Source organism: Bombina bombina, chromosome 5 (genome assembly GCF_027579735.1).
Source record: "Bombina bombina isolate aBomBom1 chromosome 5, aBomBom1.pri, whole genome shotgun sequence".
Classification (NCBI taxonomy): domain Eukaryota; kingdom Metazoa; phylum Chordata; class Amphibia; order Anura; family Bombinatoridae; genus Bombina; species Bombina bombina.
This window is the reverse complement of record NC_069503.1, coordinates 179,112,540-179,133,029: the sequence shown is the minus strand read 5'-3', so window position 1 is coordinate 179,133,029 and position 20,490 is coordinate 179,112,540. Positions and strand designations below refer to the sequence as shown.

General features: G+C 41.3%; 1 protein-coding gene across 1 annotated transcript in view; it reads right to left on the bottom strand.

Annotated features, from left to right (window-relative positions):
* GALNT11 (polypeptide N-acetylgalactosaminyltransferase 11) overlaps positions 1–20,490 on the bottom strand; it is a 114,311-nt gene that overhangs the window by 24,787 nt on the left and 69,034 nt on the right. The window contains exons 7-8 of the mRNA XM_053715667.1: positions 20,253–20,370; positions 19,465–19,617 (exon numbers count right to left, since the gene is read on the bottom strand). Coding sequence (XP_053571642.1) covers positions 19,465–19,617; positions 20,253–20,370 — 271 coding nt within the window. The remainder of the gene's footprint in view (positions 1–19,464; positions 19,618–20,252; positions 20,371–20,490) is intronic.

Below are 20,490 nucleotides of genomic sequence, written 5' to 3'. Positions count from 1 at the left end.
TCTCTTGTGGTGTATCCAGTCCACGGATCATCCATTACTTGTGGGATATTCTCCTTCCCAACAGGAAGTTGCAAGAGGATCACCCACAGCAGAGCTGCTATATAGCTCCTCCCCTAACTGCCATATCCAGTCATTCGACCGAAAACAAGCAGAGAAAGGAGAAACCATAGGGTGCAGTATTAAAAAATACCTGCCTTAAAATGACAGGGCGGGCCATGGACTGGATACACCACAAGAGAAATAAATTTATCAGGTAAGCATAAATTATGTTTTCTCTTGTAAGGTGTATCCAGTCCACGGATCATCCATTACTTGTGGGATACCAATACCAAAGCTAAAGTACACGGATGAAGGGAGGAACAAGGCAGGAACTTATACGGAAAGTACCACTGCCTGTAAAACCTCTCTCCCAAAAATAGCCTCAGAAGAAGCAAAAGTATCAAATTTGTAGAATTTTGAAAAAGTATGAAGCGAAGACCAAGTCGCCACCTTGCAAATCTGTTCAACAGAAGCCTCATTTTTAAAGGCCCATGTGGAAGCCACAGCTCTAGTAGAATGAGCTGTAATCCTTTCTGGAGGCTGCTGGCCAGCAGTCTCATAGGATAAGCGGATTATGCTTCTTAGCCAAAAAGAAAGAGAGGTTGCCGAAGCCTTTTGACCTCTCCTCTGTCCAGAGTAGACAACAAACAAAGCAGATGTTTGACGAAAATCTTTAGTAGCTTGTAAGTAAAACTTTAAAGCACGAACCATGTCCAGATTGTGTAATAGACGTTCCTTTTTTGAAGAAGGATTAGGACACAAAGATGGAACAACAATCTCTTGATTGATATTCTTATTAGATACCACCTTAGGTAAAAACCCAGGTTTGGTACGCAGAACTACCTTATCTGCATGGAAGATCAGATAAGGAGAATCACATTGTAAGGCAGATAACTCGGAAACTCTGCGAGCCGAGGAAATAGCTACCAAAAAAAGAACTTTCCAAGATAAAAGTTTGATATCTATGGAATGAAGAGGTTCAAACGGAACCCCCTGAAGAACTTTAAGAACCAAATTTAAGCTCCAAGGTTGAGCAACAGGTTTAAACACAGGCTTAATTCTAACTAAAGCCTGACAAAATGCCTGAACGTCTGGGACATCCGCCAGACGCTTGTGCAAAAGAATAGATAATGCAGAAATCTGTCCCTTTAAGGAACTAGCTGACAATCCTTTCTCCAATCCTTCTTGGAGAAAAGATAATATCCTGGGAATCCTGACCTTACTCCATGAGTAGCCCTTGGATTCACACCAATAAAGATATTTACGCCATATCTTATGATAGATCTTCCTGGTGACAGGCTTTCGTGCCTGAATTAAGGTATCAATGACTGACTCAGAGAAACCACGCTTTGATAAAATCAAGTGTTCAATCTCCAGGCAGTCAGCCTCAGAGAAATTAGATTTGGATGGTTGAAAGGACCTTGAAGTAGAAGGTCCTGTCTCAGCGGCAGAGTCCATGGTGGAAAGGATGACATGTCCACCAGATCTGCATACCAAGTCCTGCGTGGCCACGCAGGCGCTATCAAGATCACCAATGCTCTCTCCTGTTTGATTTTGGCAATCAGACGAGGGAGCAGAGGAAACGGTGGAAACACATAAGCCAGGTTGAAGGACCAAGGCGCTGCTAGAGCATCTATCAGCGTTGCCTTGGGGTCCCTGGACCTGGATCCGTAACAAGGAAGCTTGGCGTTCTGGCGAGACGCCATGAGATCCAGTTCTGGTTTGCCCCAACGATGAATCAATTGTGCAAACACCTCCGGATGGAGTTCCCACTCCCCCGGATGAAAAGTCTGACGACACAGAAAATCCGCCTCCAAGTTCTCTACACCTGGGATATGGATAGCTGATAGGTGGCAAGAGTGAATCTCTGCCCAGCGAATTATCTTTGAGACTTCTAACATCGCTAGGGAACTCCTTGTTCCCCCTTGATGGTTGATGTAAGCCACAGTCGTGATATTGTCCGACTGAAATCTGATGAACCTCAGAGTTGCTAACTGAGGCCAAGCCTGAAGAGCAATGAATATCGCTCTCAGTTCCAGAATATTTATTGGAAGGAGTGACTCCTCCTGAGTCCACGATCCCTGAGCCTTCAGGGAGTTCCAGACTGCACCCCAACCTAGAAGGCTGGCATCTGTCGTTACAATTGTCCAATCTGGCCTGCGAAAGGTCCTACCTTTGGACAGATGGACCCGAGATAGCCACCAGAGAAGAGAATCCCTGGTCTCTTGATCCAGATTTAGTAGAGGGGACAAATCTGTGTAATCCCCATTCCACTGACTGAGCATGCAGAGTTGCAGCGGTCTGAGATGTAGGCGTGCAAACGGTACTATGTCCATTGCCGCTACCATTAAGCCGATTACTTCCATGCACTGAGCCACCGAAGGGCGAGGAATGGAATAAAGAACACGGCAGGAATTTAGAAGTTTTGATAACCTGGTCTCAGTCAGGTAAATTTTCATTTCTACAGAATCTATCAGAGTCCCTAGGAAGGAAACTCTTGTGAGGGGGGATAGAGAACTCTTTTCCTCGTTCACCTTCCACCCATGCGACCCCAGAAATGCCAACACTATGTCCGTATGAGACTTGGCAATTTGGAAGTTTGACGCCTGAATCAGGATGTCGTCTAAATAAGGGGCCACTGCTATGCCCCGCGGCCTTAAGACCGCCAGAAGCGACCCCAGAACCTTCGTAAAAATTCTTGGGGCTGTAGCTAACCCAAAGGGAAGAGCTACAAACTGGTAATGCCTGTCTAGGAAGGCAAACCTGAGAAACCGATGATGATCTTTGTGTATCGGAATGTGAAGATAAGCATCCTTTAAATCCACTGTAGTCATGTATTGACCCTCCTGGATCATAGGTAGGATGGTACGAATAGTCTCCCATCTTGAATAATGGAACTGAGGAATTTGTTTAAGATCTTTAGATCCAAAATTGGTCTGAAGGTTCCCTCTTTTTTGGGAACCACAAACAGATTTGAGTAAAATCCCTGTCCCTGTTCCTCCTTTGGAACTGGATGGATCACTCCCATAACTAGGAGGTCTTGTACACAGTGTAAGAATGCCTCTCTCTTTATCTGGTTTGCAGATAATCGTGAAAGGTGAAATCTCCGTTTTGGGGGGGAAGCCTTGAAGTCCAGAAGATATCCCTGGGATATAATTTCCAACGCCCAGGGATCCTGGACATCTCTTGCCCACGCCTGGGCGAAGAGCGAAAGTCTGCCCCCTACTAGATCCGTTACCGGATAGGGGGCCGTTCCTTCATGCTGTCTTAGAGGCAGCAGCAGGCTTTTTGGCCTGCTTACCTTTGTTCCAGGCCTGGTTAGGTCTCCAGACCGTCTTGGACTGAGCAAAAGTTCCCTCTTGTTTTGCATTAGAGGAAGTTGATGCCGCACTTGCCTTGAAGTTTCGAAAGGCACGAAAATTAGACTGTTTGGCCCTTGATTTGGACCTATCCTGAGGAAGGGCATGACCTTTTCCTCCAGTGAAATCAGCAATAATCTCCTTCAAACCAGGCCCGAATAGGGTCTGCCCCTTGAAGGGAATGTTAAGCAGCTTAGACTTTGAAGTAACGTCAGCTGACCATGATTTAAGCCATAGCGCTCTGCGCGCCTGGATAGCAAAACCAGAATTCTTAGCCGTTAGTTTAGTCAAATGAACAATGGCATCAGAAACAAAAGAATTGGCTAGCTTAAGTGCTCTAAGCTTGTCAAGTATGTCATCCAATAGAGTCGCTACCTGTAAAGCCTCTTCCAGAGACTCAAACCAGAACACTGCAGCAGCAGTGACAGGAGCAATGCATGCAAGGGGCTGTAGGATAAAACCTTGTTGAATAAACATTTTCTTAAGGTAACCCTCTAACTTTTTATCCATTGGATCTAAGAAAGCGCAACTGTCCTCGACAGGGATAGTAGTACGCTTTTCTAGAGTAAAAACTGCTCCCTCCACCTTAGGAACTGTCTGCCATAAGTCCCGTGTGGTGGCGTCTATTGGAAACATTTTTCTAAAAATAGGAGGGGGAGAGAACGGCACACCTGGTCTATCCCATTCCTTAGTAATAATTTCTGTAAACCTTTTAGGTATTGGAAAAACGTGAGTGCACACTGGCACTGCATAGTATTTATCCAGTCTACACAATTTCTCTCGCACTGCAATTGTATCACAGTCATTCAGAGCAGCTAAAACCTCCCTGAGTAACACGCAGAGGTGTTTAAACTTAAATTTAAATGTAGAAATATCAGAATCAGGTTGCATCATCTTCCCTGAGTCAGAAACATCACCCACAGAAAGAAGCTCTCCTTCTTCAGCTTCTGCATATTGTGAGGCAGTATCAGACATAGCTCTTAAAGCGTCAGTATGCTCTGTATTTCGTCTAACTCCAGAGCTATCTCGCTTTCCTCTAAATTCAGGTAGTCTGGCTAATACCGCTGACAGTGTATTATCCATGACTGCCGCCATGTATTGTAAAGTAAACGCTATGGGCGCCCTGGATGTACTTGGCGCCATTTGAGCGTGAGTCCCTTGAGCGTGAGTCAAAGGATCTGACACGTGGGGAGAGTTAGTCGGCATAACTTCCCCCTCGTCAGATTCCTCTGGTGATAAATTTTTTAAAGACAGAATATGATCTTTATTGCATAAAATGAAATCAGTACATTTGGTACACATTCTAAGAGGGGGTTCCACCATGGCTTTTAAACATAATGAACAAGCAGTTTCCTCTATGTCAGACATGTTTGTACAGACTAGCAAGCTTGGAAAACACTTTAAATCAAGTTAACAAGCAAATATAAGAAACGGTACTGTGCCTTTAAAAGAAACAAATTTTGTCAGAATTTGAAAAACAGTGAAAAAAGTCAGTAAATCAAATGAAATTTTTACAGTGTGTATAATAAGCTAACAGAGCATTGCACCCACTTGCAAATGGATGATTAACCCCTTAGTTAAAAAAAACAGATAAAAAATCGATATAAACGTCACACCAACTGCCACAGCCTTGCTGTGGGCCTACCTTCCCCAACAAACGATTTTGGAAAGCCTAAGAGCCCTTTAGAGATGTCCTATAGCATTCAGGGGACTCCTGGAGGAAGCTGGATGTCTCAGTCTGTAAAAGTTACTGCGCAAAAAAGCGCTAAATTAGGCCCCTTCCACTCAAAGTAACACAGTGGAAAGCCTCAGGAAACTGTTTCTAGGCAAATTTAAGCCAGCCATGTGGAAAAAACTAGGCCCCCAATAAAGTTTTATCACCAATGTATATATAAAAACGTTTAAACATGCCAGCAAACGCTTTATATTGTAAATATAAAAGAGTATTACCTCAGAAAGTAAACATGATACCAGTCGCTATTAAATCACTGTATTCAGGCTTACCTTACATAAATTTGGTATCAGCAGCATTTTCTAGCATTCACATCTTCTAGAAAAAATCTTAACTGCACATACCTCATAGCAGGATAACCTGCACGCCATTCCCCCGCTGAAGTTACCTCTCTCTTCAGTCATGTGTGAGAACAGCAATGGATCTTAGTTACAACCTGCTAAGATCATAGAAATCACAGGCATATCCTTTTATTTTTCTGCCTGGGACAAAATAGTACAACTCCGGTACCATTTAAAAATAACAAACTTTTGATTGAAGCAAGATAACAGCTACATTTCACCACTTTCCTCTTACTACCTCCATGCTTGTTGAGAGTTGCAAGAGAATGACTGGATATGGCAGTTAGGGGAGGAGCTATATAGCAGCTCTGCTGTGGGTGATCCTCTTGCAACTTCCTGTTGGGAAGGAGAATATCCCACAAGTAATGGATGATCCGTGGACTGGATACACCTTACAAGAGAAATAAAGATCACAGATCAAGAAGCAACAAAAGATTAACCTACAAAACCCTACTGAACAGTGTGCCTGACATCAAAAAGAAACATAAGAAATCCCCTGTAGACCAACAAATTGTTTAAGACCTCATGCAAGCAAGAGAACAATTAAATTACTATCTTCAGATACAAACACACCACAAGTCCACCTATGCAAATTCTAAATTTTATGTTTAACATAATAAGGCTAGCAAATTTTTAGCTTGCGCTCTTAAAAAAAAAAAAAAAAAAAAGTTCAATCATTTGTAATTACATTGAAAGACAATAGGGATAACAAATTAACATCTAGCAAGGACATAGAACTATTTCGGCAATACTAGACAACTACCTCCCCAACTAGAGAAAGTACAAGTTCTTTCCAAAAATATCTGGTAGATATAGTGGTTTCCCTCCCTCTCTGCGGAAGATAGGAGAATCTAGATAATGCCTATCCCCTAACAGGAAGTATTAAACACTATAACCAATGTACCCAGAGGAAAAGCACCAGGGCCTGACAGCCTAACTATAAAATCTTACTCACTATTCAGAGACATTAGCATCTAAACTCTTGAAGTTTTTGATTTGATTAATAAAAGACAACCCCTACCAAGTGAAATGTTGGAAGCCCATATCCCAGTATTACCTAAACTGGGTAAAGCCCCTGATTTTCCCCAATATTTCAGACCAATCTCATTACTAAATATCAATATAAAAATGTATTAACATTTTTTAGCATCAAGAATCAACTCTCTTCTCCCTAAATCAATACACAAAGACCAATCTGGGTTTGTCTCTGGCAAAGAAGCGAGAGATATAACCATCAAAACTTTGCAATTAATAGGTTATGCACAGAACATTCTATAATATTAAACATAAACGCAGAAAAAGCACTTGATAGGGTGAGCTGGACTTTGTCAGCCACCCTGTCTAGATTTGTGTTCAGTACCTCCTTTATTTACCAAATTCTAGCACTTTACAATTAAACATTCTAGGATTAAAAGTATATGGAGACATATCACAACGTTTTGTAATTAGTAACAGGACTAGACAGGGTTGCCCCCTCACCCCTATTTTATTTGTTTTGACAATAGAAATGCTGGCAAGCAGAATTAGACTTAAACATTATCATCAAAGGCCATCCATATAAATTTATCTAAATATAAATTACCCTTACTTGTGGATGATATTTTGTTCACCTCAACTAAATCACTTAGAGAAATAAAAATTATAAATATCTCAGTGCCTACATCTATAATACATCATGTTAGCCAACAAAAAGATTATCATATCATATAAACCAAGATATTAGATACTTGGTAATTCAACTTTCTACTTCCTTATCTGAGATTTATTCCAAAAATGACAAGGTACTATTATAGCAAAAATAAAAATGCATTCCATATTTGATAGCAAGTATAGATACATGTTGACTATGTTGTTATGTATTTCCATACCATCTACTGTATACATTTTGAAAAACTAATAAAAAAAAAAGAAAGAAAAGAAGAAAAGAAAACAATAGTCCGGCAGTCTGTATGAAATAAGTCGCCCTAGATCAAAAAGTCACAACTAGTGTATACCAAAATTTGCATTTGTTTCAATTACCATAAAAAACCCCACAATAGACAGTCTGGAAGTCTGTATGAATATAAGTCGGACAAGAAAAATAAAATGCTTAACTTTTAGGGCTTGGAGAATGAAAGTATTATTATTTACAGTGGCAGCAACCCACTTCTAAGAAGGTGCCTAAGACAAAGTCTTGCTCTACAGCAGAAGCAAGAAGTTATCTGTCAAAGACAATGCATAAGAGTCCTGCAATTATTTTTCCCCTGTTGTGGTCTGGAAGCTCTTACAGACCGTGACATACTGCAGAAGTATTCAGACTGTAAAGGCAATCAATTATGACAGGCCCGGACTGGCCATAGGGCATGCCGGGCAAATGCCCGGTGGGCCGCAGTGTCCTTTAGCCCCGCCCACCGACTGGATACCTTAGCCCATCCAGGACTCATATCCACTGTGGGGGTGAAAGGGGTGACTGGAGTCAGGGGCCACTTTATTACAGGGGGCCTGTCCATGTCCCCACACCAGCAGAGTTCCCTCTAAGACTGGCCCGGTTTCTGCACCCACCCCGTTCATGTGAGCAGGCTCAGTGTGGGACACGCCCCCAGCATTACATTTAGTTACTTTCTATATGAGCGGGAGCAGAAACAGTGCAGCACAAGCAATGATCCAGGAACTGTTCAACAGCATCAAAATGTAAGGGTACAAATGAACAGTCATTATTTTATATATTTTTTTATTTGTTGTGGGTTTTTTTTTTTTAAATGCACAAGTTTTTTTTATTTTATTTACTAGCAAAAAGTTTTTTATTTTAATAATAATAATAATAATAAAATTTTGCATGTGAACTATAAATTTACTGTGCCCAGCCAGGAGCAGGGCCGTTTTTAAGGGGCCAGTATTTTTCCTACTCATCCCAACCACTGCCTATAGATTATCTTGTTTTATGTGTGGCACTAGGAACATTAAATACAAGCTAATCTATAGGCAGGAGTTGTAGAAAAAAATCCTCTGGTACCTACTTTGCTGGCTAGGCTATACATACATATCCCAACATGCCCTACAGACAGATGAGAGGTGTGCTTGATCGCAGGCATGAGGATCCTCACATGCTGCTGCTGTCTGACTCTGCTAGCCTCCGTGGGATAACTTTACTGGGCAAACACTAGCAAGGTGTTATCACCAACACAAATCCCATACACACATTCCTCCTACTTATTAAAGTGCAGCTGCAACGTAGGGTGGAATTTGATTCCAGGTAGCAAGAGAAACAGAGTAATCAAGTAAGGAAGGGAGTTTGAAGGGCTGGTCTCAGGAAGATCGTATAATTCCAGATCGAGCAAAGGTGAGAAAAAAAAACATAATTTATGCTTACCTGATAAATGTATTTCTCTTGTAGTGTGTTCAGTCCACGGGTCATCCATTATCTATGTTTCTATAGGGTTTAGTAAAACTGAGGCTGTGGGTATTTTACATAAAATGGAAAATTCAAGAACAAGGGGTCATGAGCTCAAGCTAAAGGGTAGTAGATTCAGAAGTAATTTGAGGAAGCACTTCTTTACAGAAAGAGTGATTGATTTATGGAATAAACTTCCTCAAGAGGTAGTAGCAACAAACACTGTGGGGGACTTTAAAAATGCATGGGACAAGCATAGGGCTATCCTACGAACTAGATAAGTTTATACTGTTAGGTAAGGTCGGGCAGACTTGCTGGGCCTATGGCTCTTATCTGCCGTCAATATCTATGTTTCTATGTTTCTATTACTTATGGGATATATTCTCCTCCCCAACAGGAAGTTGCAAGAGGATCACCCAAGCAGAGCTGCTATATAGCTCCTCCCCTCACATGTCATATCCAGTCATTCGACCGAAACAAGACGAGAAAGGAGAAACTATAGGGTGCAGTGGTGACTGGAGTTATAATTTAAAATTTAGAACCTGCCTCAAATAGACAGGGCGGCCCGTGGACTAAACACACTACAAGAGAAATAAATTTATCAGGTAAGCATAAATTATGTTTTCTCTTGTTAAGTGTGTTCAGTCCACGGGTCATCCATTACTTATGGGATACCAATACCAAAGCTAAAGTACACGGATGATGGGAGGGACAAGGCAGGAACATTAAACAGAAGGAACCACTGCCTGTAGAACCTTTCTCCCAAAAACAGCCTCCGAAGAACCACGTCTAGATTATGCAAAAGACGTTCCTTCTTTGAAGAAGGATTAGGACATAAGGATGGAACAACAATCTCTTGATTGATATTCTTGTTAGAAACAACCTTAGGTAAAAACCCAGGTTTAGTACACAGGACTACCTTGTCTGAATGAAAGATCAGATAAGGAGAATCACAATGTAAGGCAGATAACTCAGAAACTCTTCGAGCCGAGGAAATAGCCATCAAAAACAGAACTTTCCAAGATAAAAGCTTAATATCAATGGAATGAAGGGGTTCAAACGGAACACCCTGGAGAACTTTAAGAACCAAGTTTAAGCTCCACGGAGGAGCAACAGCTTTAAACACAGGCTTAATCCTAGCCAAAGCCTGGACGTCTGGATTCTCTGCCAGACGCTTGTGTAAAAGAATAGACAGAGCAGAAATCTGTCCCTTTAGTGAACTAGCGGATAAGCCCTTTTCTAAACCCTCTTGTAGAAAAGACAATATCCTAGGAATCCTAACCTTACTCCATGAGTAACTCTTGGATTCACACCAATATAAATATTTACGCCATATCTTGTGGTAAATTCTTCTGGTAACAGGTTTCCGAGCCTGTATTAATGTATCAATAACCGAATCCGAAAACCCACGCTTTGATAAAATCAAGCGTTCAATTTACAAGCAGTCAGCCTCAGAGAAATTAGGTTTGGATGGTTGAAAGGACCCTGAATTAGAAAGTCCTGCCTCAGGGGTAGAGACCATGGTGGACAGGACGACATGTCCACCAGGTCTGCATACCAGGTCCTGCGTGGCCACGCAGGCGCTATCAGAATCACTGATGCTCTCTCCTGTTTGATCCTGGCAATCAGTCGAGGAAGCAACGGAAAAGGTGGAAACACATAAGCTATGTTGAAAACCCAAGGGGCTGCTAGTGCATCTACCAGCACCGCTCCCGGGTCCCTGGACCTGGATCCGTAACAAGGAAGCTTGGCGTTCTGGCGAGATGCCATGAGATCCAGATCCGGTTTGCCCCAACGAAGAATTAGTTGGGCAAATACCTCCGGGTGAAGTTCCCACTCCCCCGGATGAAAAGTCTGGCGACTTAAAAAATCCGCCTCCCAGTTCTCCACGCCTGGGATGTAGATCGCTGACAGGTTGCAAGAGTGAGACTCTGCCCAGCGAATTATCTTCGAGACTTCCAACATCGCTAGGGAACTCCTGGTTCCCCCTTGATGATTGATGTAAGCCACAGTCGTGATGTTGTCCGACTGAAATCTGATGAACCTCAGTGTTGCCAACTGAGGCCAAGCTAGAAGAGCATTGAATATTGCCCTTAATTCTAGAATGTTTATTGGGAGGAGTTTCTCCTCCTGAGTCCACGATCCCTGAGCCTTCAGGGAGTTCCAGACTGCTCCCCAGCCTAGTAGGCTGGCATCTGTTGTCACAATCGTCCAATCTGGTCTGCGAAAGGACATTCCTTTGGACAGATGAACCCGAGATAACCACCAGAGAAGAGAATCTCTGGTCTCCTGGTCCAGATTTAGCAAAGGGGACAGATCTGAGTAATCCCCGTTCCATTGACTTAGCATGCATAGTTGCAGCGGTCTGAGATGTAGGCGCGCAAATGGCACTATGTCCATCGCCGCGACCATTAAGCCAATCACTTCCATGCACTGAGCTACTGATGGGCTTGGAATGGAGTGAAGGACACGGCAAGCATTGAGAAGTTTTGATAGCCTGGACTCCGTCAGGTAAATCTTCATCTCTACAGAATCTATAAGAGTCCCTAGAAAAGGGACCCTTGTGAGTGGTAACAGAGAACTCTTTTCCACGTTCACTTTCCACCCATGCGACCTCAGAAATGCTAGAACTATCTCTGTATGAGACTTTGCATTTTGAAAACTTGACGCTTGTATCAGAATGTCGTCTAGGGACGGAGCCACCGCTATGCCTCGTGGTCTTGAAGAGAGCCCAGAACCTTTGTAAAAATTCTCGGGGCCGTAGCCAACCCGAAGGGAAGCGCTACAAACTGGTAATGCCTGTCTAGAAAGGCAAACCTTAGGTACCGATAATGATCTTTGTGAATCGGTATGTGAAGGTAGGCATCCTTTAAATCCACTGTGGTCATATATTGACCCTCTTGGATCATGGGTAGGATGGACCGAATGGTTTCCATCTTGAACGATGGAACCCTTAGGAATTTGTTTAAGATTTTTAAATCTAAGATTGGTCTGAAGGTTCCCTCTTTCTTGGGAACCACAAACAGATTTGAATAAAACCCTTGCCCCTGTTCCGTCCGCGGAACTGGGTGGATCACTCCCATCACTAAGAGGTCTTGTACACATTGTAGAAATGTCTCTTTCTTTACTAGGTTTGTTGATAACCTTGACAGATGAAACCTCCCTTGTGGAGGAGAAGTCTTGAAATCCAGAAGGTATCCCTGAGATATAATCTCCAGCGTCCAGGGATCCTGTACATCTCTTGCCCAAGCCTGGGCGAAGAGAGAGAGTCTGCCCCCCACTAGATCCGTCTCCGGAAAGGGGGCCCCGACTTCATGCTGTCTTAGGGGCGGAAGTAGGCTTTCTGGCCTGCTTGCCCTTGTTCCATGACTGGTTGCCTTTCCAACCCTGTCTGTAACGAGCAGTAGTTCCTTCCTGTTTTGGAGCGGAGGAAGTTGATGCTGCTCCTGCCTTGAAATTACGAAAGGCACGAAAATTAGACTGTTTGGCCTTCGATTTGGCCCTGTCCTGAGGAAGGGTGTGGCCCTTACCTCCAGTAATGTCAGAAATAATTTCCTTCAAGCCGGGCCCGAATAAGGTCTGCCCTTTGAAAGGAATGTTTAGTAATTTAGACTTAGAAGTTACATCTGCTGACCAGGATTTAAGCCAAAGCGCTCTGCGCGCCTGTATGGCGAATCTGGAATTTTTAGCCGTAAGTTTGGTTAAATGCACTACGGCATCCGAAACAAACGCATTAGCCAGCTTAAGGGTTCTAATCTTGCTCAGAGACACATCCAATGGTGCTGTGCGAATCGCCTCTTCCAGAGACTCAAACCAGAATGCCGCTGCAGCAGTGACAGGCGCAATGCATGCAAGAGGCTGTAATATAAAACCTTGTTGAATAAACATTTTCTTAAGATAACCCTCTAATTTTTTATCCATTGGATCTGAGAAAGCACAGCTATCCTCCACCGGGATAGTGGTACGCTTGGCTAAAGTAGAAACTGCTCCCTCCACCTTAGGGACCGTCTGCCATAAGTCTCGTGTGGTGGCGTCTATAGGGAACATTTTTCTAAATATCGGAGGAGGGGAAAAAGGCACACCGGGTCTATCCCACTCCTTACTAATAATCTCTGTAAGCCTCTTTGGTATAGGAAAAACGTCAGTACACACCGGTACTGCGTAGTATTTATCCAGCTTACATAATTTCTCTGGGATTGCCACCGTGTCACAATCATTCAGAGCCGCTAACACCTCCCCTAGCAACACGCGGAGGTTCTCAAGCTTAAATTTAAAATTTGAAATTTCTGAATCCGGTCTCCCCGAATCAGAACCGTCACCCACAGAATGAAGCTCTCCGTCCTCATGTTCTGCAAATTGTGACGCAGTATCAGACATGGCTCTTGTGTCATCGGCGCGCTCTGTCCTTAACCCAGAACTGTCGCGCTTGCCTCTTAACTCTGGCATATTGTATAATACTTCTTTCATAACATTAGCCATATCATGTAAAGTGATTTGTAAGGGCCTTCATGTACTTGGCGCCTCAATCTCACGCACCTCCCGAGCGGGAGACGAAGGTACTGACACGTGAGGAGAGTTAGACGGCATAACTGCCCCCTCGTTGTCTGGTGATAATTTTTTAAGCGGTACAGATTGATTTTTCAAAGTAACATCAATACAATTGGTACACATATTTCTATTGGGCTCCACAACGGCTTTTAAACATAATGAACAAGCAGATTCCTCTGTATCAGAGGAAACAGACTAGCAATGAAGCTAGCAAGCTTGGAAAATACTTTCAATAAGTTTGCAAGCAATATAAAAAACGCTGCAGCGCTTTTAAAAAACACAGTTGAGTAACTAAAGAATAATTCAGTTATAGTCAACAATTCTTTAAATGTATTAATTAGCAGAGGATTGCACCCATTAGTAACCGGATGATTAACCCCTCAGTACCCAAAAAAACGGATATCAAATTAATATAAAACGTTTTTATCACAGTCTAACACACTGTCACAGGTCTGCTGTGACTGATTACCTCCCGCAAAAAACGAATTTTGAAGACCCCTGAGCTCTCTAGAGACGTCCTGGATCAAGGAGGAAGAAGCAGGAAGACTGTGCTAGAATTTTAACTGCGCAACAAGGCGCTAAAAAGAGGCCCCTCCCGCTCATTTACAACAGTGGGAGACCTGATATAACGGTTTCTATGCAGAAATATACGTTAACCATGTGGAAAAAAATTCATGCCCAAAGGATTTATCACCAAAGTACCTCACAAAACGAACAACATGCCAGTAAACGTTTTGAAAATAAACTTCTTTAAAAGTCATGCAAAGTTATTACTAAGCCTGCAACCAGTCGCTACCACTGCAGATAAGGCTTAAGCATTATTTCATTATTAACAGTATTTTCACAGTCAAATTCTAGTCCCTAGAAAATAACTCTACTGTGCATACATTTATCAGCCTGATACCAGTCACTACTACTGCATTTAAGGCTGTACTTACATCATACGGGTAACAGCAGTATTTTCTTAGTCAATTCCATTCCCAGAAAATATTGTACTGCACATACCTCATTTGCGGTGGACCCCGCATGCTATTCCCATGTTCTGAAGTTACCCCACTCCTCAGAATGTCGAGAACAGCCAGTGGATCTTAGTTACGCCTGCTAAGATCATAGAAAACGCATTCAGTTTCTTCTTCCAAATACTGCCTGAGATAGAAAAAACAGCACACTCCGGTGCCATTTAAAATAACAAGCTTTTGATTGAAGAATAATTAAGTAAAAACTCCAACTCCTCCCGCGACCTCCTTCTTTGTTGAGGGTTGCAAGAGAATGACTGGATATGACATGTGAGGGGAGGAGCAATATAGCAGCTCTGCTTGGGTGATCCTCTTGCAACTTCCTGTTGGGGAGGAGAATATATCCCATAAGTAATGGATGCCCCGTGGACTGAACACACTTAACAAGAGAAAAAGAAAGAGAGCGAATGATAAGGACAACACACAGGGAGAAACAGCCAAGTCACAGAGTGAGTCGAGAAATATGGAGAGTGACAGAAAATGTCATATGGATCAAAGTGACAGACAGGATTAGTAAAATGTTTTATATAGAGAGCCTGAAAAAAGGGACAAAGTAACTGCTGTATTGGTCTCAATAGTTCTGATGGTAAATGACCTTCTGTTTTGCAACTGTTTGCCTTTATAGTAATATTTATTTTTAAACCATACATAGATATAATTATTTCCTTGAATATATGTGTCATTTGTATTGGCTGTAGACAAGCAGTAATCAGCCTGTAGTCTCCATTGCAACTGTGTACATGTATGTGAATGCTGTGTAGTGTGTGTGTGCCTGCATGTATGTGAATGCTGTGTAGTGTGTGTGTTGTGTGCCTGCATGTATGTGAATGCTGTGTAGTGTGTGTGTTGTGTGGCTGCATGTATGTGAATGCTGTGCAGTGTGTGTGTTGTGTGCCTGCATGTATGTGAATGCTGTGTAGTGTGTGTGTTGTGTGCCTGCATGTATGTGAATGCTGTGCAGTGTGTGTGTGTGTGTGTGTGTGTGGTGTGCCTGCATGTATGTGAATACTGTGTAGTGTGTGTGTGTGTGTGGTTTGCCTGCATGTATGTGAATGCTGTGTAGTGTGTGTGTGTTGTGTGCCTGCATGTATGTGAATGCTGTGTAGTGTGTGTGTGAGTGTGTGTGTGTGCCTGCATGTATGTGAATGCTGTGTAGTGTGTGTGTGTGTGTGCGCATTGTGTGCCTGCATGTATGTGAATGCTGTGTAGTGTGTGTGTGCGCATTGTGTGCCTGCATGTATGTGAATGCTGTGCAGTGTGTGCCTGCATGTATGTGAATGTTGTGTAGTTGTGTGTGTGGTGTGCCTGCATGCATGTGAATGCTGTGTAGTGTGTGTGCCTGCATGTATGTGTGTTGTGTGCCTGCATGTATGTGAATGCTGTGTAATTACAAAAACGTTAGTAATAAGAAATAAGGACCAGCATGTAATAAACAAATCTCATTGCAAATAAAGCAAGGAAGAAAAAAATCCAATATTTTTATTTAACTGAAAAATAACTTAGAAAAGGACATTCACAACTCTCCCCTTTATATTCTTTAAAATATTTGCCACACACAGTACAATAACGCTGCTCCGTTCTCATGCCGGAGAACGAAGGAGGAGTTAAATACACAAGCTCAGCCACCTCTAAAAATTGCGCCGCCATTTTGGCATGGAATGGAGTCTAATTCCGTTGCCAAACTTTCCTCTATTATGAGAAATTCCTACAGGCCGACAGAAAATGTACGTATAGCAGGATTCAATTCTCAACCTTATTTATACAAGGTTGCTCTAAATCTCTCGTGCAGTTTCCTTGATGCGCTTTCAAACAAGTGGTGAAAACTGAACAGTTGCGCAGCCCCTTAGAAATGGCGTCATTTGCGCACTGCTAACAGTCAGTGCCCTGACATTAGATCAATTTAAAAGAAACTAAGGGACTTAACGGAGCTGCTTTACAAAGGTCCTGCATAAAAACACAGAAAATATAATAAAGTGTCCTAAAACACACATGGAATTTTAAAACGTCACCCCACAGATGGTTAACCCCTTCCTTGCTGTGAAGGAGGTTAACCCCAAAGTCTCCAAGTCTCATGCATTAATGTGCCTGTCCACCATCCATAAAAATTTGTCCCACCTAAAAAAACAGAGGGTCCTTAACCCCTTCAGTGCCAGCCTCCTAGCCAGAAGACAAAAAGGCACTTACCTTCATTCTTGCTGTCCGGCAGTCAGACGACTCACAAAGTATGGAAAGATGCAACTCCTAACAGTGACCTGTGAACAAAAGAAAGAGCAGAGCAAGCCTACTCTGGCTTGATATACCAGGGCAGCAACATGTTAGAAAAAAACGCAGCGAAGCCCACTTCACAAGTTCTTAACTACTTTAAAGCCACCACTGCCCTACTGGAGAGACTGACGTGGAGTACGTCTAGACCCAATCTTGAGAGTAAAGATCAGAGCAAACTTACTCTGGCTTTCAAAATAATAAACTCTTGATTGAAGTAAAATAAATCCAATCTTCTTCAGACACCAAAACTTCTCCTCCTCCTTGCACCGAAGGCAAAGAGAATGACTGGGGGTTGTGGGAAGGGAAGTGATACTTAACAGTTTGACTGTGGTGCTCTTTGCATCCTCCTGCTGGCCAGGAGTGATATTCCCAACAGTAATTGATGAAGCCATGGACTCACCATATCTTAGGAAAGAAAGAGGTAATTTTCCGCTATCGAAAGCATTTTCATTCCCTCAATGTGCAAATGGTCTGTGATGCCCAACTAAGTATCATAAGTGTTTGTGTAGGTTTTGCAGGATCATGTTACAACCTCTACATTCTGCACTAGCCTGGACGTTTGAGTTTGAGAGCAATGAAATGACTGAGGGTTAGCTATTTGCCACAAAACAAAATATAAATTGAAATGTTCTTGGGCCCACTTTTTAATACATGTTGCAAAGCATGGTGGTACAACTTTCCCGTGAGAAAGTATCATTCACTATCACGTGAGCAAAAAAAACACCTTTGACTGTGCAGACAGTTTGAAAAATCCACTTATCATCTAGACTGGTTTCTATTTTATCTGCCTCTTTTCGCGTCCAAATTTGACGCAAAAACTATTTTTGATAACTTTTGGGGTTGGGCTGTAATTTGAGGCACTCAAAGTGATGTGGAGATTTTCATATAGGTTCTCTTCTACTTTTAGCAACTTTAATAAATGGACTGCAAAAACTACATATATCATATTCAGAAACCTCAAATGAGCAATACTTAGATATCTGTTACTGTGCTGGCTTACACAATTATAGATATCCGATAGTCCACATAGTATAGTTATGTTTCTATCTCCGATGTGTAGAGCATCACATATTTGTAACTTGAAAAGAAATACCGCTATTATAAAATCAAAGTAGTACATTTTTCCTCCTTGGTTCAGACACATACAGTATTCAATTCGGGGAGGTGGAGAGGCAGGCAAATACTAATGGAGGGTTGCACTGTGATTTCCAGGCCTTATGTTGGAGAGGCCTGATTTAATTGAATGGATTTATCTAAAATCTAGAATACACATAAACAACAACACTTTTTAAAAATCGTGTCACTTCCTAAGGATTTCTCCCTGTTAATTTGTTCCCAATTATCCATTTTACTTGCTGGAGTGTATTAAATTGTAGCTCCTTTACTCATAAATAACTCCACGGGGTGAGCACAATGTTATCTAAATGGCACACGTGAAGTAGCGCTGTCTAACTGTGACAAACTGTCAAAAGGCACTGAGATAAGAAGTGGCCTTCTAGGGCTTTCAAATTAGCATATTAGCCTACCTAGGTTTAGCTTTCAACAAAAAATACCAAAACAACAAAATTAAATTCGTTAAAAGCAAAATTGAAAAGTTGTTTAAAATTGCATGCCCTATCTGAATCATAAAAGTTTAACTTTGACTAAACTGTCCCTTTAAGTAATCAAATGTTAATTTTCCATTGTTCTCTCTAAGAATAGGTATTTGGTTTACAGACATATGTAAGATAAGGAAGCATGTGTGTGTACACAAAAAGTGTACACGTTCAACCCATTTTAATAGGTTGTGGTTTCAAAGCACAAAAACAGCTATTTCAAATACACAAACCTGAAAATGCAATTTCTTATACATTTTTTACTCTGCCACTGGTATAAAAAGTCATTGGAAATAAATTAAGGGAAAACCCAATTTTAAAAGAATACTGTCCCTTTAACATAAAAGATAGTGACTACCTTAGTGTTAATTTGCCGTTTTGGATTCTGTTGTGGATCAGTGAAATATTAATACAAATTGTTATTTGGTAAAGAGAGGAGGCATCAAAACTACAGAGCATCAGGATACAACGCATTTCGTTATTATAACTAGAAAGATTTTCTATGTTTTAATGGCTGTATTGCAGTTTCTTGGCAAATTATTGCTGTATAAAGCTGGCCTACCTCTTTAAAATATTAATGCAACATTTTTTTTTGCGGTCAAGTTTAATACAAAAATGTTAAATAAAATGGTTTTAAAAAATGTCCATATATTGTACAGGCCATTTTTCCCATGCTTTGCTTAAATGGACAGTAAACACCTTGAGACTTTCATATAAAATGCTTAGTTATGCGTAATGAAACAACTTCGCAAAATATTTTTATTATTTATTTTGCCTCCTTTTTAGTTATTGAAAAATAATTGCAGTAAAGAGGGTGTTAAAGTGTTTTAAAAATGTTAAGACTTGGCAGATATGTTATTCTATAGCAACACAACAGAAACGTCTTGTAATTACAAGGTGTTTACTGTCCCTTTAATATCAAACAAATTTAGATCCTTCCTGGTTTATCCGGGCATTCTGCCTAATTCACATTTTATGCACAAGTTTGGATTGTTGTGAGACGAGTACACAAACAAGGTGAATGAGTGACACATCCTCTCCCGCCATCTTGCTGACTGCTGCGCCATCGCAGCTGCCTCTATGTTTACGCAATTGAGAATTGTTTTGCAGACTCTAAATAAAAAAAAAACTTACCCTTTCCATTCACAGTAGCCCATGCTAATGTAGAGGATTATATAACATTATGCAGACTACTTTACCTTATATTCATCCATCCACACATGTGCCAGACGCAAGGAATTATGGGCCATAGTGTCATGACCTCCAGGTGAGCCATAAGGACGCCGTTTGCGGAAGATGTGCCCGACCCTAGAGCATGGTACGATCAGAAGTGTGCCACCACACATCCAAATCTAAAATATACCAGAGAATTTCAGTATTATTCTTGTTGAATTTGCCAAATTTAATACAGGGAATATTTTTCTTTAAAAATATAAAAATTGCTAACAATATATGGCCAACTGAAGTTATTTTATGTTCAATTAATGGTTGAGGATTCTCTGTCTTCCCATACTTAATACCCTGGACCTTCCATAGATCTAAGCCAACTATAGCTTTGGTAAAAGTAGTGCCATCCTCTATATAAGAATAAAAAAAAACAACTATTCATTTAAAATGTAAGCAGTTTTAAAATAATTTTACAACAAATAAGTACAGGGGGGGGGGGGGGTTTAAAAAAAAGCATAAACAGCAGATCAGTTCATAAGACAATCAAACAAAAGTGTATCAATGTTTTGTGTATATGGATTCATTTTGGGTGCTTTCCCGGTGAACTTATTTATCTACATTTATTACATTTGTATGTACCCTCAAAAGATGCTGAGCCACTGCAAGATACATGTGCTGGGTCTGAACTGTGTCAGTAATGATAATCTGTATTGTTAGATTATCTAATGATCACATTTAACAACTGATGGTAGCAAAATTAATTAAATTAGGCCTATTTCATTAAAATAAAAAACAAAGCAGCTCTTAATGCTGTATGTACCCGAAATGATATTTCTAGATTTTCTCCTCCCCAGATGTCCATGCCACTGTCGTACTGTCCCAGAGTATTAAAGTATTCTCTGTTCATTGCAAAAAGTCCACCAGCCATGGTTGGAGACCTAGAAAATATTTTAACAATAAAATCTGTAAATAACTTATGAAATTGTGATACAAATGTATCACGGGCGGAAACAAAGTAACAAAAATAGTAAGTGTTCTCTGAAAGTTCATGACCAAAT